At 42.5% G+C, this 24,062-nt stretch overlaps 1 protein-coding gene across 2 annotated transcripts in view; it reads right to left on the reverse strand.

Moving 5' to 3' along the window:
- The window catches only part of ssbp2a (single stranded DNA binding protein 2a), a 62,610-nt gene that overhangs the window by 23,185 nt on the left and 15,363 nt on the right, over positions 1-24,062 (reverse strand). The window contains exons 1-2 of one of the 2 annotated variants that reach the window (XM_031849713.1): positions 22,592-22,823; positions 1,950-2,022 (exon numbers count right to left, since the gene is read on the reverse strand). In XM_031849713.1, the coding sequence (XP_031705573.1) occupies positions 1,950-2,022; positions 22,592-22,647 (129 nt within the window). In that variant the 5' untranslated portion in view covers positions 22,648-22,823. Of the gene's footprint in view, positions 1-1,949; positions 2,023-22,591; positions 22,824-24,062 lie in introns of those variants that run through there. The other variant, XM_031849714.1, reaches the window with a different exon arrangement.

A 24,062-nucleotide genomic window follows, 5' to 3' on the forward strand; every position in this document is an offset into this window, starting at 1 on the left:
ACACACACACACACACACACACACACACACACACACACACACACACACACACACACACACACACACACACACACACACACACACACAGCTGTGGGCTCCTATCAGAGTATGACACTATTATTTAGTCTGCCTCTCCCCTCTATAAACAGCCTTACATTACTCTGACTTTTAAAGAGAGCTCAAGATCCGCTTTTTAATTTCCTCCACTGAAATGTTTCATATGGGTAAAAGAGTAAGACTATTGTACCACCTGCTCTACGAACAAACGCTAAAAAAAAACAGGAACAGCTGAATCCCTTTTAATCAGACCGTCCTGACCTCAGCTGCAGATCACACAGTGACTTTTAGAAGGAATGCCTTGCTTTGAGGTTTGCTTTTGGGGGGCGGGGGTCAGGAACTGCCTCTGTGTTTATCCCACATGCTTTCAGTCAAAGTTAGCAGTTCTAGTTAAGACACTGGTTAACTTGAGACATTATAGGCAGCCAGTGGTTTCCATATGACAAATGCAGAATGGGCATGACATCCTTCATTTCTCACATTCAAATGGCTGTATCTCAGCCCAAACACGGTTGCAGACAGTTCAGGTCAGGACACGTTTTAGCTCGTTTCTTTTATTCCCCCTTTCATCTGGAAAGCGTAGAAGAAAATAGAATTGACTGCGCCCGCATATCCTGTCTTCTTGTGGTCTGCACTCCTGGGAGGTTCGTTCATTTACCTTCACCATGCTAGAGTGACATGCCTTTTAGCGTGATTACTGGCAGATGTTGGCTGTGTGTTGCAGGGGCTGCTCTTATTGCACTGAGAACTGAGATTTAGGAAAGCCATAGCTTTACGGTTTACCTTTTTACCTAGATAAATAAACTTCAACTATATTTTACTGTATTTTCCTCATGTATTGTGTTATGGTTTAAGTGTATTTTTGTTGAGATGTCAGTTTAGTTTGACAGGATTGCATCGTTTCTTGTTGCCTGTTCTTCTTAGTATTTATGTTCAGGTATTCGTCTTCATCTTTCTGGGCTCTTGTTTCCTGAGCTTGAGGATACATTGTAAACAGATGTGGATGATAAAAAGTGGATAACAGGCCTTTAAAACCATGTTTTACTCCACCCCACTACTCCAGCAAGAGCTACATTATGGGGTAATGTTTACGCTATGTGTGCTTGCGTGCTCATGAATGCACACATGTTTTACTGTAGACAAGAGGGTGTGTTTATACTTGTTGCACTCTTAGCTAATACGTTCCTACACTTGAATGAGACACCGCCAAATGCTTTCATCTGCCGCTTCTGCCGAAGAAAGAGAGGAAAGGGTGTCGGAGAGACAGAGCGTTGTGTGTATGCACATGTGCGCGAACACACACCAAGTCGGATTGATGAGAATTGGTGCCAGCTGATGATGTAACCTTTCCCATCCCCCTCTCTTTGTTCTCCTCTTCCTCTGGCCGCTGTACAACCAGCCTCCATCCTCTGTCTCCTACATTGTAAACGACCTCATTTCCACCCCAGCACCTTTTTACCTCTGCAGAATTAAAGTGAGGACAAGCTCTCTTCTCGGGAAGAGTAGTGGAGGGATAGATCGAGTAGAGAGCAGAGAGAGATCACAACGAGAAAGTGGAGGAATCAGAGAGGACGAGAATGAGATAGAAAGAGATTGACTGAGATGGAGCTGCTGAGCGGATCAGTAAATGATGTCAGTTGAAGACGTCAGCTCCAGGCTGAGCGTCGTAACTCTCCCTGTACTCCGGCTCCAGTCCCACTAAATGCAACACTAATGTTAAAAAGCCTGTCTGCTGCTACTAACCTGTGTGCTCAGCACTGTAAGGCCAGACTAATTCGATTTGCCGCTACACTTACTGGACACATTGTATTAGGGCCAGGCCACATGTCGGAGTGAACACATAAAGTACATGGGCTGTACACTCTGACAGACACAAATACATACAGACTCACCTCTGAGAGAAAGGTCTGTGCAGACTTCTGCGCTCCTACATGCAGCAGGTACTCGTACACGTACAGAGCTAACCTGTGCATAAAGATAAAGAACACAGTGGGAGGAAATTAGTCAGTTTCTTCATCAAGATCCAAACAGGCGACATGTGATGTTAGGTGAATAAAAAGCAGGCAAAACATACGAGAAAATGTAACATTATAAGGAGTGAGGGTAAGAGTAAGAGAAATGTACAGTAAGAGTAAGAAAGTTAAGACTGAGAAAAACTAAGCATTTGAAATCCGCCAAGGATTAACCTTACGTATCCCTAATTTTGAGCTTTTATAAGTTTCAAGTTCCAACTTTGGGGCCAGAAAACAACTGCTTTGTGTGACCTAAGACAAATAAACTTCCCACTCCATATTTAAGATGAATCCCTATTTAAGAGGGAGTTTCTCACAGGATGCTCTTAAAATAAAGATGAAGGAGCCTACGCATGGATACGAATTGCAAAAGAGCTCCAAGAAACCATGTGCAGTGATGTGTGAGGGCGTCACAGTCCGTTACAAATCTCATGAGAAACAGAAAGACACACACCAGCTTAGGAGCACTAATACATCTCCCAAATGCCAAGCAACAGTCAGGACAACCTTTTAAGACATTTGAAATTCACCCAACGTTATGCTAAGTCTAAAACCCACCTGTTTGAAGAACAAACAGCGTGGTGATAGGAGCACACTTGGTGGGATCGCAGTGTAAAACACCTCACCCTTGTGCCTCAGGCTCTCCACAGGCTTCCTCCCATGGCTTTGATCACAGTAAGAATTAATTACAGGCTTGATTTGTTAATCAATTCTCCTCCTAGTGTGTCTGTGCTGGTACTAACAGGAACTTAGATAAGAGGGGAGAGAGATGATCTGCTGGGTCAATAAATACAAGATAAACATTGATCCATAGGAGATCAATAGCAGATCACACTGACTCCTAACAGCACCCTGTAGATTTGGACAGCAGTCTGGTGAAACAACATTCAGTCACTTTGTATGAATCATAAGCTGTTTGTAATCAATTTAACCAAGGCGGCAATGAGCAGGCATATTTGTGCTTGATGCTCACATTTCCTCTAAAATCAATATTAACCAGGTAAGTGGCAGATTTCTGCGATTAGTAATTGCTTTCATATTCCCGAGATGTACCGCATATGTATATATTAGAAAAATACATGCTCAGTTAGAAGATGGTGTACTGACGTAAAACGGGACCTCAAGTGTGTTAACTAAGCACATTTATGATAATATTTGGTCATAAAGGGCTTCAATTTTGGATTATTTTCATTACAGATTAATCTGCCAATTAATCAATCAATTTATCATTGTCTTTAAATGTCAGAAAACTCTAAAACCCAAAGATTCAAAGTTTACTATTATAGATGAAGAGAAGTCAAATTCTCACATTGAAGACGAGGCAACTAACGGATGTTTGGCATTGATGCACGAACAATGACAAAAAAAATTGCAGAGGAATTTTCTTTGAATTGACTAATTGATTACTTGACAAATCGTTTCACCTTGTGCACATAAAGACACAATAACACAAAACTAAAGTTAAAGCATGCCACAGCACAAGCTGAGCTTGGTGTGTCTGTGTGTGATGATGCATGTGTGTGATTGTGTATCGTCATGCGTGAAACATGGTCACAGCGGGACAGCAGCTGTCCTATAGCCTCCGCTCCTGGCTGCTGTAGCCGATCCACACTCTTATATCGAGGTAAAAATAAACTCCCCAGACAGCCCTGTCTGCCTGTCTGAAGATGATGGACTACTGCACACCTTTCTGCTCTGCACACAGGTATCTGCCTCCTCCCCCGTCTCCCCTCCTCCATCCTCATCTCTTTGCTTCACCACTTTCATCCTCATTCTCCCCTCTTCTTCTTCCTCCTCTCTCGCTGTGCCTGTTCTGTCTTGATGGCGCTGCTTTCTTCTTGCACTCTTTTTGGTAAGAGGCCATGTTTGTTTAATGATGAAAGGATGAAGGGAAGCAGCAGAGGCTCTTTCTCTCAATCCTTTCCTCCCTCTTTCATACCTTCCTCCCTCTCTCTGCCCCCCGTGTCGCCCGGCAGTAATGTTTAACCAAAGAGATAGAGACAGAACGTTTCACAGGGACAAGGTTAACGGAACAGTGAGAAGCTTGACAAAACTCTTGACACCTCGACAACAGAACATGAATAAAAGATGGGGCCTTTTTTTCGAGGCACATGTACAACTCTGAACATTTCCAGGTACAAACTCGCTTAGTCGCTCTGTTCTGCATCGTTTTCCTGTCAACCTGTCTAAATCTGTCACTCTCCCCTGTGAACCCTAACACCAGCTACAACAGCATCACTACAGAACTATTTATTAATACCGAAAGATCTCGTGTATCTGCAATGAATACATTCACAGCGACGACGACAAGCCTGACGGACTGCACCAATTAATTCCTTGTGTCAGTGGGAATAAAGAAACGAAAGCTCGTCCTCAGCGTGCATTGGCCTGTCAGCTGCGTATTACCACATAAACACACAGCCTCGCTCAGTATCTGAAAGGTTTGACCTATGATGGATTTCACAGGAGCTGTAAGATGTGACCTCTGGCCCGGATATGGTGAAGAAAGTGAGGAAACCCGGTAAAGTGGAAGCATGAGGGCAGCAGTGGAGAGAAAGAAAGATAAACATTTCAGGGTATCAAAGGTAAGCAGGCTAATGCATGTTTTGGAGAAGAGATAAAAGGAAGGGAAAAATGAAGGAGCTAATTAATTGACTGCTCCTGACCTTAAGCACAATGGTTTGAATGGTTCTCTTATTTATTTAACACACACACCACAATAAGCCAGAGCTGAAACAGGACTGATAAGCAGACAGCAAAGCAGCAGAAAAAGGCACTTTGTTAGCGTTCGATATCTATTGAACTTTAACTCAAAACTACTAATGTCCTCAAAGAGGAATAATAAGCTTTGAAAAAACAAAACCCGTCACGCTGCTCCCTTAAAAAAAAAACTAAAAAAAAAAAAAAAACTAAAAAAAACACCAACTATGTGAAACTCCACTGACTGAGTCAAAATACAAGCGTAGATAAGGTTTGAGGATTAGAGCACGGGGGACTACTCAAGGTTAAGAATCCTTTAAGTTTGACAGCATTACAAAGACTCTCTTGTCATTAAATAAACTGTGACTTTAAATAATCTTTGCCATAGGATTTCAGATAAAAGTGCTCAATCTCAGGCAGCAAATGCATTTCTAATGCTTTTTAACTCCATATTAAGTCTCCTCGCATTAAAGCTCTTTTTGTGTTTGCCCTTGCGGTCGGACATACAGCAGAAGACATTTTTTATTTCCTTCCCATCTGCCATGGCAATTTGTGTTGTAAAAAAGAACCACTTTACATTAATCACAACTGCAACCAGGATGATTGAAAGGATCAGGTGCCACCCACTTTGCTTCCTCCCCCCCATGCGCTGTGTGTGTGTGTGTGTGGCGTACAGATGCATGTGTGTGTGTGTGAGGCAGGGGTAGTAAATGGAGAAGTGGAGGAGGTGGGGCAACTTCTAGATCCACACCTGACCTTTTTCTCCTTCAAATTCAAGTGGTTTTGTCTTCTGTGAGTCACATTTAATTAAATTCATATTTGCAAGCGACCCCATCCTCACTGCTCCTGTAAGTCTGTCTGCACACGCCGGGGAGCTTCAACAGTCGGAGGCCGAGCTTAGCTTAATGAAGGCAGCAGGCAGAAACAGCGACCAGCGTCTGTGTTGCATTGATACTGATCCGTACACAGAGGAGAGCAGGGAGATAGTAGGAACTCAACCACAACCTCAGCTTTAAGGCAAAGACATGAACTGATTTCCCAATTACAGCATTTATGAGGGCCCAGTAGATCATTGCTAATCAATTTACTGTCATGAAGATCAAAATCTGGCAGGGCTTCAAATGACGACAGACAATGGCTTCACTGATTGGATTTGCCTGTTATAGATTAGCTCTAGATTATTTCACCCTTGTTACAGATGAAATGGAAAAGTGATTATACTTCTGATCCGAATCGGCATGTTAATGGACATATTGACAAGACTTGCTACTTCTATGCTGACATAAGTCTAATAACACATATTTGAAAAGTAATAAAATCCTATAAATGCTATGTAACATGCTATCCTCACAAGTGACCTCTTCAGCAAATGTATAACAATTACTATAAACCAGTAATACCTTGTTCCCACAGTACTTTAATATATAGCATTTCCCTATGCTGTTTGCAGCAGCACATATTTTTCAATAGCGTCTCACCCCCTCTAAGTAAAATTCTCTAAATCTGCCTTCTTTGCCCTAATTAAACTCTGGTGTTGGGTGTGGGCAATGGCAAGAACTTGTCTCTACCCACAGGAAGTAATCAATACAAACTGCCTTCTTAGTTAGAGAGTGATCCAGTCAGAAAAAGACATCTTGTCCCATGTAATTATCACACACTGTAAACTGTACAAGAGTGTGCTTAGCGCTGGTAAATGGTGCATGTCAAATTACATGACTTCTGGATACTTAAACCTACAATAATTGATTTTCTGGCCATTTGGAGGCAGCGTAACAAGCTGTAAACACAACATTGACACTTTATAAAGTTAAGGCAAACTTAGCAAACACTGGCTTATTTACAAAACTGGCAGACATAAATTAACATTAATATTCACTTGTTTCTTGGCATTTGATGAATTAATGAATTAACTTTAGTTTTGATCTCCACCATCCCCTGAGAGAAATATATGTCTCTAAAGCAGGCTGAAAGCGCCACTTTCTTTACCAGCGAGTCACTGACTTTGTCTGTTGTTTGGCGCTGAGCAGGTAGTGTATACTGGGTTTTCTTTTTTTCACTAAAAACATATGCCTGGAAATGACAAGAGAGGTGAGACTGAACTAAAACTGTAAAGTTAGAGGCTGGAAACCCAAAACAAGAGTTAAAATATGGTAAAAAAAAAAACTTCTGTGGGTCACACCACCTCCTCTATTTCATCACATTCATTGCTAATATAAAACTATTCATTAGCTTCAAGTCCAATTTTAGAGCAATTATCTGCTGCTACTTACCAACATGTAGATGTCATATGACTATACTTACTTTCTGAGTAGCTGATATGGAAAATGTTCCATTAAAATCACACATTGTGAGGATACTTAACACACCGTTGACACTTGAATGGATCAACGTGTTATCACTGTGTTACTCTGGTGATCTGGCATTATTACTAGGGATGGGAATATTGTTAAATGTTAATGACGTGAAATGTATGTAACCAACTACACAAGTTGTTTAAAGAATAGAGAGGTTTCCAGGTCGGTCAGTTGTATAGTAGTTGCAGACTAAAGTCTCTGGATGATGTCAACCAGTAATACACTTATTAAACAATAGCGCAAGACACATTTCATTCTCCTATTTTGTTCAAATTTGACAAGTGATTTCTGAGGTATAACAAACACTCAGAGAGTGAAACATACCTCCTCTTCATGGAGCATAATTACAGAAAGAAAGAGAAACGGAGAGAAAGATAGTCAAGGGGTGACGGGAGCGTAGCAGAGGGAGAGATGAAAGGTTCTGGTGAAGGGAAGAGAGAGAAGAAGGAGGATTAGAGAGACAGAAAAAAAGGCAGATGGGGAGGATGGAGGTGATGGGTGCTAGCGGATGAGCCCCAAGATGAATGCTCGTGAGATCTGTAAACTTTCATATTCTAATGTTGAGGATTCTCACCGAGCGGAGTCTCAGTTAGCCAAGCACCCTGCTGTGACCTCCTTCTGCAAATTAACACAAAACCCTACAACGAAAACAGCCAGACTAAAGTAGACCTGATTCCTTCATTCTCTAAGAGAAAAAGCAAACGATTACACGCTGCGCTGAAAACATACCATACAGAAAAGATGAAAGACACATAAGCATTATATACCACAGAGTATGCACTGGATTTCATTATATTTTTATAAATGAATTTCAATGGTTTGTGTGGGAGGTAATAACAATGGAAAAGTAATCCTAGATTGAACTAAGTCACAGTCATGAAGTTGAAATACTGTAATAATTTCCTGGATATGCTTACCTATTACAGAAGATCAAACTGCTGTCTTAAATCTCTGCCGTGTGTGTTCACAGCAAAGAATAATGTCAGTAAAAGTGACACTGTGAAGCATCCACTGAGAGCCTGAGTGTCTTTGGAGCACTTTGCTTTCAAGCGAATGGAACACTTTACAGAATAATAAAGCAATAAGGGGAAATCAAGTGACTCCTTTAAATTCCCTTTGGATGAAATATCAGAAACACTTGTAATAAATTAGACCTGCGGTATACTCCAGTTTGGAAAAGCTGATGAAGTTTTTTTTTACCTCATAATTTTTTATGTATTTTGTGTAAATCAAATACCCATTATGTGTCTTTCATTCAAGTGTCGGGGAGAATCTGCCTGTGCCTCTTTGCCAATGTTGTTTGTTTGGCATATGTTGTCATAATTTTTATATGTTGTCATAATTTTTATATGTTGTCATGATTTGTATATGTTTATATCAACTGAGTCAAGTTGAATGCCACTTAGCAACACGCACCAGCTTTGTTAGGCCATTCAGCTTAAAACAAGTCACTTTTAAACGCTTCAAATGTAGGTTCAAAAAAACACAGATGGTTATAACCAAAACTTGATTTTTGAGTCTCTATTTTAGAATTTTAAAAAAAATCTAAAAAAACAAAAAACAAAAAAACAAAAAAATCAGATAACAATATACATCCAATAGTTATAGATTAACATGAATGCATAATGTAAATGACCAATCTTGCTGCCTCTAGATTTGTTTTTGTTTTTTATTAAAGAATACACAAATTTTTAGTGTAAAAATCAACGTTTCAGTGCTCTCTGCCAGACAAACTACGTAATGGTGTTTCTAAATGACCTCAAACGTAGTTTGATATTGCTGTACTGCAAATTCTTGTTAATTAATGTCCGACGCATAGACCCACACCGATACAGATACATCAGCAACGAGCTAATACCGGCTGCTATTGGCCTGGCCGATTTACTGCCTGTGCAACTGTTTTCTATTCCCTTCATAGTAATCGCATGATGAGACTGGATGCTCTTGCATGAGCAGCGGTAAACACTGTTTACAGTTGTTTACTCATTTTAGTATCCTTGCCCACTAACAGAACAGTCACAGTGTGATTCCACACCTCAACACAGAACTGCAGGCCACAAGAGCAACACAAATCCCAGACACCTGTCTTTGACTCGGATGTAGGATCATCAACAGTATCATCATCATCACGCCCGGTCCACAGCGAAGCCAAGCGGACTCTCGCTCTGCAATCACGCCTCCGAAAGCCCACCATCAAACAGATGCCACCTGTGGATGAGAAGAGCGTTGGCAGCTCGGACTCCAGACAGCTCTGGCAAGAAGAGAGAGGGACCCCGCCATAAAAGAGAGCATAGTGATCAAGCTGCTGCCCCTGCTGAGGACAGCCCTGTGTGTGACAGCCAAACACTTTCCCTGATTAATCAAGCCTAGCAGCGGGGCTTTATGTGCCGTTAAGAGCCTTGCTAAATGACTTTACTTCATTCATTAAAGTGGAGCATCCTCCGCGGGTAGACGGGGCTATGCTTGGCAGACAGACGGCAAGACGGACAGACAGACGAGTGAAAGCTGGGAGAGAGATGGTGGGAGGGCAGCGATGAGGGTGGCGGGGGCACTGAGGTAAGATAAACAACGACAAATATAGACCCATTACAATGCTGAATAATTCATCCTATACGTAGAGATTCAGAAAAACAACAGAGAAGAAAGAAAAAGAACCCCGAACAACCATGGGGATTATGGAGCCTTCATACAGTGAGGACCATCTTCAAAACAGGGCTGTTTATGCACACACGTTGTCTGGGAAAGGATCATGGCCAAATCATTTTATGTGAAAAATCAGGTTCTAGTGAACTAATCCATGAGGAATTTTCATTAAGCACAAAAGAAAGTGTTAATAAATCTGTGCAGGGGAGTTGGAAAGCTGTGCGAGTGGATTAATTGTTTGAACGTGCCGTAAACTGCATACGGTAGATGTTTTGTTTGAGCTTTGCTTTTAACTCTTCTGCACACAATACGCACACAAGCAAGGATACATGCAGTGAAACTTATACGCACGCTTTGAAAGAGAAAAAGAGTAAGATTTTATAATGCAAAGGTAATGACACACACTCTGAGTATTGAGGAAAGGACAAAGAAAGGTAATTTACCAGTCAACACAGAGATAAAGATGTCGCGATGGACAGAAAGATAAAGAGATAAAGATTAGCAGCAACAAGAGGACTAGAGGGTTGAGAGGAAGAGAGAAGAAGAGGCAGACAGAAAGAGATAGATAGAGATGGAGAGGAGGAGGAGAGTAAATGATTAATGAAAGGAGCTGGGAAGCACAGCGAGGTGAGGTCAGGACGGAGTAATGCTGCAGCCTGTGAGCCAAACTGAAAAGGACAACAATATGAACATGCCTGCTACTGTCACACACCTTTATCAGGGAGGGTCTCTGAGAGAGATCGAGCCGGCTTTAGGTTGACGCATGCCTTTAACGCTAGAGTTGCACAAGTGGAACTGAACGCACCTTCGGAGAATGGGAGGCTGAACTGCAATCAGCGAATGAGACAATTTCTCTCACAGTAGTCACCATGCCTTCGAGATGCTTTGCTTTGTTATGTATCCAATAAAGTTTTCTTCTGTATGATGACAACAAGTTTGTGTCATCATACAGAAGAAAACAACTGTAAACATTGAGATTTATTATTTAAGTGTGACTTGACTGCACAAAGACTTCCATTAGACTCCTTCAACTATCTCAGTCAAGCACATGCCTTCAATCAATCCCTAAACTGTCAGTGTGCTGTGGCTCTATCGCTGGCTGCTTGCTGATGCATTTCTAATTGTTATTTTTGCTGATGGTCACAAGTTCAATCTATATTCTCCATTACCCTTCCGCAGCATCCCCTGGGGTATCTCTAATGGCCCCTGCTAAAGGCAGAGCACTTGAATGGAGATATTCATATAAAGTGTGTTCTCTCCGACGCTGACTGGCCTCTGCGTATACAGACTTCAGCCGCAGGTTCGGTGCCCACTTGAGAGTCGGGAGGAGCAGTGAAAAGTTCACTCCAGCTTTGAAGATTAGCAAAACACGCGTCATAATCCCGCATTGGAAGCAGAGTGAGGAGAGACACTTGTACTCAAATAAACTGTGCTTTATCTGCTTGTGTTCCCTGTTTTGTCTCCACCGAGATGGTCTCGCATGCCGCTTTGCTGAGCAAATGTTTGCCATAGCCTTCATCCCTCTCACTTCCACAACACACAGTAAAGCCCTTAGCGGAGCATTGGCTGGGTGACAGGCCCGAATGCTTCAACACCGGCTTGGCAAAGATCGGCGTATAGCCTGACTGAACGGAGCTGGCTGACTTCAGAACAGTGCGAGAGGTTGACCAGCCACACAAATCAAGATCTCTACGACATTATGCAGACGGCTGACAAATGCTGAATCAAGGGATAATGATGTTGAAATGCGATCAGCTGACGTTAAGACAAGATGTTAATAACAATGCAAAATCATGCATGTGGCTGTAGCTTTCAGGGAAATGTTCCGTCTGCAAAGAAAGGAATGTGCCAGTAGAAGGATGAAATGCGTATAAGTAAGAGTCAAAAGAATGAAGCTCATATCCTGCAGGAGAGGGAGACTCCTGCATTCTTTGGCTCACCTCAGTGTAAACCTTGTGTTTACCTTTCATTAACTAGGGATCCCAGAATCCTCTCCTCCCCCTCCCCACCCTTGGGACACTCCAATACAAGGTGAACATAAATGCTGTAAAACACACACTTGAAAGACAATTATTGAAGCAACAAAGATTATAATGTTTGAGTTATGAATTGTTTAATAGCTATGCAGGAACAAAAATGCTCAGTTTATGTTTATTTATATGAACGTTCTCTAGCAAACTCTGGAATACATGTTTTATAATGGCAAATACCAAATGCAACATCTTCACTTGATTTCTGATGACTCAATCAAATACGATGCAATACCATATTCGCATTAAACAGTGGATTCTGAATCTGCTTTTTTGAGCCTTTATGAGAGAGAATAATGTAGTATGTGAGAATAATGTCAGCTCATGCAGTAACCAGCATCATGGCGAGGAGGGCGCAAACTGATAACAGCCAACTTATCAAGATACTGTGACCACAAGACCAACTGTCGCTGCAAACCTCCACCCTGCGTCAGTGAGGACAGCACAGACTCCAAACGACTACACACAAACCTGGTTACCATCGAATAGGTTGGGCGTGAAAAATAGTTCACAGATAGAACGCAAAGTCTAAAGGAGACAACACACAGTAAATGAAACATAAACAGTGTGTAGACCACATGGAGCTAAACTGCTGAAATTATGGAGGCAGTTTAAATAAATATTTTTTTACATAGCGCTAAATGAAATTTAGAATACGTAGCACAATAAAGAGAGCACAGAACTTCAGTATCACATGGTTACTGTCATGACTGAACCTGTGATTTGAGACGCACCAGTCCGATACACGGGACGGGAGACTCTGATGGCGTCCAAATGTTAGTCAACTAACAAAGTTTGTTGCCTTAAATCCATGTCTTGACACTGGTGTCCGTCAGACAATTGTAATAAAAAAATGGATATGTAATAATGTAATTATAGTAACCTCATGTTACATCAAATATTAATACCTGGATGTTTGTATTTTGAGTTTAGGTATTGAAATCAGTATTGTGAGGATAAAGGGGGATCTCAAAGCAGGTATTGTTATGACGTCACAAAATTTAGCTGCTGATTCATAATTGATTATTTTCTAGTCTATAACATCAAAGAAAATAGTGAAAAACGGCGATCACAATTTCCAAAAGCCCACCGTATGTCATCATATTGCTGGTTTTGTCCAACTCACACAGCACAACCTGAAGACATTCAGCTCACCATCACATACGACAGACACTATTAAGGTATTTTTGATTGAAAGATCACTATTTCTTATTCATTCTACTCTGTTTAGATTCCTGCTTCATGTCACTGGAACAGATGTAGTCAAATCAAACTAAACTCAACGCCTTGATGATGGCGTAAGAATATTGATAAATTCATAATTTTGTATGTCGGTTTGTTCAGGGAAGTGTACCAGACTATGCTGACTGACTGGTGGCAGCTTTGGCAGGATACACACCCCCACTCACATTTAGGAAAAAAGCAAATTAGTGCAGCTGCAAAGAGAGAGACTTGAAAAGACAATACAATAAAAAGGAAGCATCCCCCCCCCCCGATACAGGCACAATCACACACAAAGTGAAACAGTTCTTGTTCTGTCAGCATCGCAGAGACTCTGTCTCACAGAGCAGACAACAATGCCAGGGCTGAGATAACAGGAAATGCCAGCTTATCAGAGAGAGGGAGAAACAGAGCGATAGCGTGATGGGTAGCTCACTGTTTACCAACACACTAATTGAGCAAAGAATCCAGTTGTGCCCTTAATATAAAAATCTGTCATTTACACGTTGTTACACAGCAGCATTTTTCTACAAGTGGAATTTGTTTGCAGAACATGTAAAGTGGACAAATCAAATAAAAGCGGAGGTAAATCCATCACTTTCTTAATTCCAGTTCCATTTCATTGGCTTTGATTTGTTTGGATTGAGTCACCTCTCATGGGGAGTTTGTTTAATTTCACAGTTGAAAGAACACCAATGCTTTTTAGGAGTGTTTTCCTTGTTCAACTTTCTCGACACGCTATTACAGTAAATCTTCAATACAACACAGCCATAAAGCCCAGAATATTAAACTGCTGTTTACAGAGAGAACTTAAGAGTGTGATGACAACACTTAGTGAGAGGTTAATTATTGTATTCTTTTAAAGTCTATTTCCAGCGTTTCACACAGGAGTTAAATGGATTGTGAGTGTAGAGGCAGCCGTGAGTGTACCGTAGAGGCAGCCGTACATGTGACAAAAAAATCCCCCGCTCTGTATACAAAAAGTCCAAAACACTGGTATGCATGAGGCTGGACGATGATTTACTATCATATAAAGTACAGTGCAGCAATCCCTCGTATTTGAGAGGCTTGACCCCGTGAAAAATGTGGCACTACTGCTTGATGAATGACTCAATCAAGTTGATTTTCAAAATAATTGGCAGTAAACGACTAATTGATTTAGAGCACTACAAACTAGACCTAAACGACAGAGCACTTAAATACAGTGCGATATCAAAAATGACCATGAAGACATTGAAACATGAGCATTGTAACCTTCGTGCAGGTAATGCAGCGCTGTTGTACTAGACTGCATTAGTTTAAAGCTGGGAGTGCCGAATAAACTGAGTGAATGACCTCTATAAAAAAAAAAAAAAAAGAAGCTGATATCTAGCTGCCTGTTGATTTTGCCGGCTGAAAAGGCGCGAGCAGATCTTATCATTTGTACCTATAGTTCTCATGTTAGCTACACGAGTTGGTTGAAAACCTGACTTTTTAATGTTACAGCTCTTGCCGTGGAAAGCTAGGTAGTTATAAATATGATAAGGAACGATGTCTGATCTGACTGTTGTTTTGCCCTTTGATTGGACAATCGCTGTTCAGGGAAGGGATTATACTTCACACAATCATGTCTCTGTGCACATGTTAGATTAAGTTGTTTTACTTTAAGATCATCTTTCTTTTTCACTTACACACACACACACACACACACACACACACACACACACACACACACACACACACACACACACACACACACACACACACACACACACACACCGGGGCTGAGGGGTTTCCTAGCTGCCATACACTTATGAACCTGTCCAATGCCTGCCTGTCCCTGTACAGTAGTATGTACAGTAGACCTGGGATGTGACAGTCCTGCACACTCTCGTGTCCTGCCTGCTCCACAGACCATCCAGCCACATACTGTCATTGTTCTGCTCACACAATGCAGCATTCCACAATCAGCAGCAACTCCAACGAGAAGGAGACGACTGGGAGGACTGCAATGCTCTAATCTTATAGGATTAGAATTCCTTTCTACGGGCTCTAATGGGCCTCTATTCTTTTGAACAACAGAGCTCTGAGATGAGATAAAAGAAACTGATACAGATGAAGGCAATCTAGAGCAATTTAGAGAAGAATGTGAGGCTATTAAGGCCTGCACAGACGCTCGAGAGGAAGTATAAATAAATTACTAACCATTCAGCGAAATACATCATGCTGCAACATGAGGTTGTATAAATTAGCAGTTAAATCCATGCACTGGGATGTCTGTAAATTAATAATACTATTTAATAACAAGAACAAAAAACAAGACACATCATAGAACTAGTCTTCATTCCCAGTTAGTTAGCTTCAAACACTGAAGGTATCCTGACGAACAGTCCCAATGTTGCCCTGCTCTGCCCCTTGTGTTAGTCATTCATCCTTCCTGCTTCTCTACGGTTGAGAAATGGTATTTAGTGGACCTTAAAAAGTCAAGAACTCAATGTCAGAGATTTAAATCCTAAGCGAGAGGATATGCTGCCCAGCATTCAGAGGGGAGAAAATGTCATGAAGGACTTTATAGGGATGAGTGGACAGGTATGTTGGTAATGTAAGGACGGTATGTTTATGGAGAAATAAAGTGAAGAACTATGTGGCTTAACTTCACAACACAGACAAGGGACAATTGAGGCCAAGACATGGAAGAGCTGAGGACCTTGCAGAGAGAAGGCACAGTAACAGAATATGTGTGTGCGCACGTGCAGGAGAGAGTGTCTGAAGCAGATCCTAAGCCTGGCCGTCACGCATGCTTAACCTTGCGCTAGCGCCTGTGCGATGCAGCTTGCATATCAATGATGGAGGAATATCAGCAGAGAGGCCTCCAACCAACCTCCACTACGCTCGGCAGGCAGGAGAGGCACAGCAGCATCTGCAGTCACACGATATGGCACTTACAACAGCAATGCCAGTTAAACCACTCCGGTGAGCACAAGGCCATGTTGTCATACAGTAAGAGTGAGCGTGACACGGCTGACTTGTGTTGATAAAAATACAGGAAAAGATGACTATTATACATGAATACTATTATACTGAACAGGTAAAGTAAATAAATGAGGATGCTAAAACAATCTTATGTTTTGGAAATCAGAAGAATAAAAGCAGTAGGCAGGGCTTTCCTCAACGGAGCCTGTAGACAGTAAGAGCCGTTTCCACCGACAGCATTTACTGTTGGCTGGAACTCTCAGGTTACAGGAAGTGCTTTGAGGGAGCGTCCCTACCGTGCTGTGGTTTGGAGCAAAGCTGTGCATTTTTGGTGTCACAGCGGGCAACAACAAAAAAAGTCCTCCTAACAAAACCACAAGTGCTACCACTAACAAAATGAACAAAGCCTGACAGCATGGATCCCAGTTTACAGTCATGGTCAGCAAAGCATACGATGAAATGCCCCCCCCCCCCCCCCCTTCTCTGGTTCATGTCTGACTCATCCACAGTGCACTGATCTGAATCCTCCTCTCCCCAAAAATGTTAATATCTCTATCCCACAGATACACCTGATACACTAACTATTGTAGAGAGGAGGAGTGGGGTCCAAGAAGAGAAGGCAACTGAAGAAAAAGGAAAAATATGATGTGATGGTGTGTTTCTAATTGAAACAGAAGCATTGGGGGACACCCATGAGGTCTTGAGGAACCAAAACCGGGTGAGAAATTCACTCATCCATACTCTTTTAAAAAAGGGAGCGATAACAGACTTTCAGGATGCTGTGCCCTATCCTCCTCTCCTCCCCCACATGCTATCTGATGCCGGCGGAGGCCCTTTGTCACGTCGATCCCTCTCAAGGACCCTAAGGCGTCCTGTGAGAATGCCTTCCACAGGGTCCTCTCTGTTGATTGACACGTCACAACCTTTTTCTGCCTGCGTCGATCAGAGGCTGTCTCCCCCTGCCTCACACAGCTCAATAAGAGGCCGCTGCTTTGATAGCAGTTCTGTTGCAAGTAACATCTCTGGCAGCGAGGATAAGAGAGAGACTAGGAGGGATGCCAGCAGATAAAAGAGGACTTTTAACAGCCTCTATGTGTTCAGCAGGTTAAAAAGTGTTTTCTATCAGGGCCTTGTCAAACTGTCATCATCACTCTCGTTTGAAGAGAGCTCTGGATACCCAGAGAAAAAAAAAAGAAAACATATCAGAGCTCCATTTCTTCTCTGGTTTTCTTGTAATCCCTGACTGATGCTAATCTAAAACGCTGTGCGGATTAAATACATCGGCAGCAGTTTTAAGTCGATATCTTTCGCTGACCGTCAATGTTGCTGAGAGACGGCGACAGAGAGCGGTGACAGTTCTCTGTGTTCCCGCAGTGGTTCACAAGTATCCCATGAGAGTTGGAGAGGCTATTAGCTGTGTAATGATCACTGGATGTTGTAGTTTACATTCACACAGGCAGCGTGACAGACAGATGGAGGTTGATTTTGAGGGATGAAACATATGGGGAAAGGGCTGGAAGGAGACAGCTCAGATGGGCTTACAGACTTACACATTGCAGCATGCTCCGTATTGACCCAAAGCAGCAAAGAGCACACGTCATCATCACACACTTTTATATTGTCCTCTGTCAACTTAGCTAAAGCTGTGGCCCACCATGTGGCTCTTATGTTTGGGTTAAGGGGCTTTTTACTCCGTCACTGGACTTAGGCCAACAGAACCAGGTGTGGCCACTTACCAATGTAAGTAATCCACAGAGAGAGAGAGAGAGTTGCGTGGAGAGTGCAGAGGTCTGACACAGAGCCATTATGGAGCATTAGACCATGAGGTCCTGCAGGATAACACCTGACCTCGTCTGACCTGGACACAAAAACTCTCTCTTTCCATATATCTTTCTTTCATTCAGTCCTTCTTTCTATAACCTCTCAACTGTCGAACCTATGTTGAATTTTAAATTTGTTGGTTACATTTTCCACACTCAGCCTGTCATTTCACCAAGCTGACCAGCAACACGTTTGTCCCCTGGCTACATTCTTTTGTTCATGCTCTAACAAATGATCTGGCTCTCTCTTCCCTCTAATGAGTGTGCTTCTATCATTCCTCAAGGACACTGAGATATAGTAAACAAACATAAACCTCATCAATTACATTCAAAAGGTGGCAGCTGGCACTGACAAAATAAGATTCCCTGCACCGTCGATGCAAGGCATTGTGAGCATACACTATGCATGTGTGCGAGTGTGAGATACTGCTCTATTTTTGTTGTAGTTCTCCTGTAACGCGACTCACTGTCAGAGCCAGAGTGGCAGCCTGAATTGCTTGTCGGATAAACACTCCCAGCATGCACTGCTTTGCCTCAGTCTGCGCAATGCTGCATTGGCAGCTTCCTGGCAGGATTCTGAGGTGTCTCAGTTCAGAAGAAGCTGTGTGTGTGTGTGTGTGTGTGTGTGTGTATGTATGCGTATGTGTGAGTGTGCAGAATGATGATCCTTACAGCACTAAAAATGATTGTCTGCACCAGGTTTATGGTTGAATAGACTGAACAACAACAGCACTTATGATAGTTGGACTTTTCACATTTGTGAATTTACAGTTTGTGCTAAAAACAAATAAAACACAAGTAGTACTTTCTAGGGAAAGGTCCACTAAACCAGTTACGTGCTGTATAAGTCTGTGAGAGAAGACTTGCAAGCCTGTGTGTATGTTTTAATTAAGCAGCGTTTATTCCATGATTCATTGCATTCACAGAAAAGAGAAAAAGGAATGTGTACTATGTGCTGCAATGCAACTCAGGACCACAGTCCCAGAATGTGGAATGTGTCCTCTAACTGCCTGTGCCTGAAACCTACACTCGTTGAACAACTGCAGTACACAGTCAGTGGTCGTGTACTGTCACTCTGAATCAAGATGAAGTGCAGACCGTAGCGCAGGTACAGCCAGAGAGAGGAGAACGTTACTGTCTCAGAACCAGAGTGTTCACTGAAGGCATTTATCCCTGTTGTCTTTAAACTGAAAGGATTAAACAAATCATAAAATACATATTTGTGGTGGTATGGTATCTAGCTGTGCAGACAGTTTGGGTTGTATTTGCAGAAGTCTCTGTTACCCATTAAAATCAATACTGCTTGTGACTGGAACCACTTTGTAGAAATGGTCCTAATTAAAACTACTGGTGGCTTGGTTGTGGACATTGTTCCTGTTGAGTTTCAATAGCTTTCAATAACACAAACAAACCTCCGTTCACATGTGTTGAACTGATGTGCTACTGCACTTTTCAGAAGCAGACATCTCACAACTGTGGCACATCCAATCTGAACTATGTCTGTGGCTTGATACCACATGTGAAACAATTTGTCTGCATTTATTCATGTATTTTTATGATTTGAGTAAACTGATCATTTAAAACATTGTTCTTACTCATCTGCTTCTCTTTGTTTGCACATCCGCTTCTGTAAAGGACACATTAAATAAAGGAAAGCAATAAGCGATAAGAGCTTTAGTGTACTTCATTAAATGTGTGTGTACTATTTTGTGCAGTCAGTGTTTTCTTATCAAATCATTTATGCAGTAAAGGATATACAATCTGGAGAAATGTCAGTTACATGAGCTTAACTGTAACAATTTAAGGAAAATCATTTTCTCTTCGGGGCCAATTCCCTTCTGTCACATTTTTCAATAAAAGGAGAAAACAAAAGTATATTTATACAACAATTGTGGACAATGCTGATTAATCACATTGTTAGTCGATTTTACAGCTGTTGCATGTTACAATCATTCTTCATGCAGAATACCTTATATTTCTGAAATAATGTCATATCAACAACAAAGAGGCTAACTGACATGCAAAGAAAATAGACTGACACTGAATGTGTCTACGCAATTTCTAAAGAGAGAGAAAATGACGCTTCCTTTATATCGTTTGGTAACCTCAGGCAGATTCTACATGTATGTAAATCTACACCTTTATACAGTGTTGAATGTAAGCCCCATTACAAAGTGCTACATTTTGTGAATCTCCTGAAGCAAGATTTTTATCCCGCTATATTACCTTTTTATCTCCAAGTATGCAAACTGCAAGCCCACCAGATTAACCAAAATCATCTGCAGCAGGAACGCACTGTTCAAATCAGAGTCTTATCACCCACCGTGGGGAGTTTCACAGAGGTCAGATGCATTTTGAGCTCCTTTATAATCTACATGGGTGAGATGCCAGAGCCATGTGTTTGACCATCCTGAGGTCAATGCTACAACACAGTAAACTAATGATCAGGTAAATTCCCTCAGTCCTGCTCTGCCCCCCTCCCACGTCTCTCCCTCAATCTGTTGCTGCCCTCCGTCTCTCCGTCTCTCCGTCTCTCCGATCCCCCGCTGCGCTGCAGAAATGAGAAACAACTGAAGACTCGGCGGTGTTGGGCCTGCTCTGCTTCTCTGATACACACCACTGACGAACAAGGCTGCTTGTTAAGAAACTAATGAAACTCTGCCTCGCCTGACTTTAGCCTTTCACGGCCTTTTCATCTGGTGTTTTCTTGTCACCCGGTCCTTTCTTTTGTTGTGGCCTTGGCATTAACGCCCAGCGGAATATCAACTCTCGCCTCGAAATGTAAACGCAGATAACGAAAATGATTTGCAACAACACGGAAGTCTAAATTAAATGTGATGCCAGACAGTGAGATAGACACAAGTTTACTGGCCTGTTTACGTATATCTAAGACTAATCTCCAAAATAATCAGAACACTCTGTTGTTGATCGTTAATTTACAACATATGCACTGAAATGCGGCTGAAATGTTAGACTCATGCTCAATAACACAAAAGTATTTCAATCAAAGCCAGGTGTCCATGAATGTTAAACCTCCAAGTAACTCCATGTAAGATCATGTCTGTCACATCTTTGAACAAAGTGCAGGTAGACGTTTCCTTTAAAGACAGCAGGTAACCCACTTAGAGAGCATGTTAACACAGCATGTCTGAAAATGTGAACTGAAGTCTCTTGATCATAGATGAACTGAGCGGCTCTGCAAACTGTCAGGGGACTCCAGAGTAACACTTCTACAAAATAAATATCTGCTGTGTTTTCCCAGCAGAAAAGCTTATCACATACGGTAGCCACACACACACACACACACACACACACACACACACACACACACACACACACACACAAAGTGTCTTCCAGGCCTGGAGGAAGCTTTCAATCTCTGCGTCTGTCAGTGCATGCATCCAATAAGTCAGCGATAGAGCCACACTGTGCTATCCTTTTCATATTGATTGTTGGATAAAGAATGAGGCTCAAGGGATGGAGCTAAACACGCAATCACACTGTTGACAAACATGAGGGAACTGGATTCAAAAGACAGAACAAGTAGTATAGCTGCAGCAGAGGTGAGATGATTAATCTGGTCTTTTATGGACATATTACCAGGACAAATAACCCCAAAGGACTCTCACAGGTGGCAACAACTGAAAAATACAAGTTTAATGCAGTTTATCGTTCACCCTCCTTCCCAGTGGGTTCTGATATGATCCCTGCTCACTGAGCATGAGCATCCAAAAGAGAACTAAACAGCCATGCCTGGTTGAATGCAACTGAACAGCCTTCACCTTCACGCGCTCTCAAACAGGATCTGTTATTCTCTGTGCATCTAGTTTTCACATTGCATGCATTGCATCTGATAAGTAACATTTAAAAGTAGGCTAGCACAAACAGATGGTGTGCCAAATTGCGTATACAGGGGGTACATTATTTTTTATAAATGTAGGTATTTTTAACAACCTGATCATTTTATTAAAACTATATTGTACTGTCACTGATCTGTCCACCTCCAAACTGGCTTAATTATGCAATGTAAAAGCTCTCCGCTGAAAAGGAAAAAGTCTAATTAGTTCCAATATTGGGTCAAACTCTGTTCTCTGTCCGTGAACACTATCAATGGACAGAAAGCACAGCCATGACAAGCATTTCCATTAAAATAACGCTTTTCTTTGCTTGCGTGTGTAGCCTAGACACAAATGTATTTATACCCTCTTATATATGAACAACTATTTATAATACAAAATAAAATAAACCGGATCGACTGTGTTTGTCTCGTTAAATGTGGCGACAACATGATTGTCTGTCTCATCTACTGTGGACTGGACTCGAGGAGCGTGGCATTTAACCGCGAGACAGTCTCTTTGAGAAGCGACACCTCAAATACGGGGACCGAGTTGCCGCTTCCACCGTTTCGTCTCGGAATGGGTAAACACGTGTGTATAAAACACACGTAGGTCCAAGCAAATGCAAAACTACCAATGAATGTTAAAAATGAAGTAGCCCGGAATAAAACAGACACAGTCCAGACATCACAAGAGAAGAACAAATGAAACAGTGAAGCAGGAACTGCATATTACATTCTAACCCATTTGGTCTAATGAAAGTAAAACCCCGGCAACAAAATGCCCATCTTTCTTCCAATAAATGAAGCAACTTTCCCAGCCTTGCAGCGCGCAGAGCTCCACGCCGCCGAGTGGAGCTCCGTGCGCGCCCTCCTCCCCTCCCGCAGCTCCGTGTGTGACTCTGCCCCTGGCCGCTCATGAACTTCCCTCACCGCGGCGGTTTCCTCCCCCATAAATAAAACTTACTTTTCTCTGGCTTGGCTGTCGGACGGCACGTTGCTACTCTTGCCTTTGGCGTACATGCTTGCAGAGAGCTCCGATTGTCACGCACCTGTCAACCCATCACAACCTCCCCGGGCACAGCCCCGTCACCATGGTGACACAAGCAGCGTCGTCTCCCATTGGATGTCCCGCTGTTCGGGACCGCCCGCTCACCATGGCAACCGCTAGTGAGTGGCAGCTGCATAACCACGCCCTCGTCCGAATAGCTCCACCCCTCGCCTCTCTCTCTCTGCTCCACTCTGTTCCCCTCTGCTTTCCCAGTCTGTCTGTCTGTCTGTCTGCCTGTCTGTCTGTCTGTCAGTCAGTGTCTCTCCCATCCCTTCCCTGATTGGAAAGGCTCTCCTGACATGCAGACAGACTGACATGCACACACACACATACACACACACACACATCCGCACCCCCTCCCTCTATTCTCCTCTCACAGTGCAAGGGGGGGATTTGAAACCGTCCAACTAGGATTTTAAACAACTGGCTTTGGCTGTTCCTTTTATAGACAATCACACCCTCTACAGACGCACACACAGCGCACTGCGCAAACAACTCTCGCAAACACAAACTGCATTTGCATTGGTGTTTATTTACAAAGGTGTGAAGATATCCAAACATGTGTGGAGCAGAGCATGGTGAGAACAGACAAGCACTACTGAGAGCCTGTAAACAACACACCCAGCATGCACAGGGAGGGTGCACTGTGGGAAGATGCGAGAAGCCTTCCTGTTCATGCTTGAAGCACTGCCACTGTGCAGCTGCTCCACCACCAAGAGGAAATTGTTGGCAAATCCAGTAATACTTCTGCAGTGCTGGATAAATGCAGTAGGACACCGATGATGATCAGCTTTAAAGAGTAAATGATGATACATGTGAGTTTGAATAGCTGAAATCCTCTGAAGGCCGCACACTTTACGGATGTATCCTTAACAAGTGATATAAAGTTCTGATGATCACGGAGATTAATGCAGGTTTGGTACATTTACACAACAAACGATGACTGCAGAAACACAGCCTTCTTCACAGAACACTGTGTGTAAATGTGTTTGGATATGCAGCAGGCAAGAAGTCCTACGTCATGCTGCTGTCCAGTCTGGCAGCTCACAGAGACGGGTTCACTCCGATGTCACGATGTACTAATCGCCAATCCACTGAGAGAGAAAGAGCACAAGAGAATAGAGATGGACCACAGCTTGGTGCTATTCGGTACCCGAAAAACACTACAGACTCTCGTACAGAACGCATGATTCCCAGATGGTATAAGCTCTGGAAAGACACAGTGTGTGTGTAAATGTGTGTGTGTGTGTGTGTGTGTGTGTGTGTGTGTGTGTGTGTGTGTGTGTCTGTGTGCTTAGGGCATAGCACAGGGGCAGCAGTGTTTATGCTTACGCAATGCTCCCGTGATGTGACCCAGTTGGAATGGATGCACTGCCTCTTCTCTCTC

This window comes from Anarrhichthys ocellatus, unplaced genomic scaffold (genome assembly GCF_004355925.1).
Source record: "Anarrhichthys ocellatus isolate YVR2014 unplaced genomic scaffold, GSC_Weel_1.0 scaffold9, whole genome shotgun sequence".
Lineage (NCBI taxonomy): Eukaryota > Metazoa > Chordata > Actinopteri > Perciformes > Anarhichadidae > Anarrhichthys > Anarrhichthys ocellatus.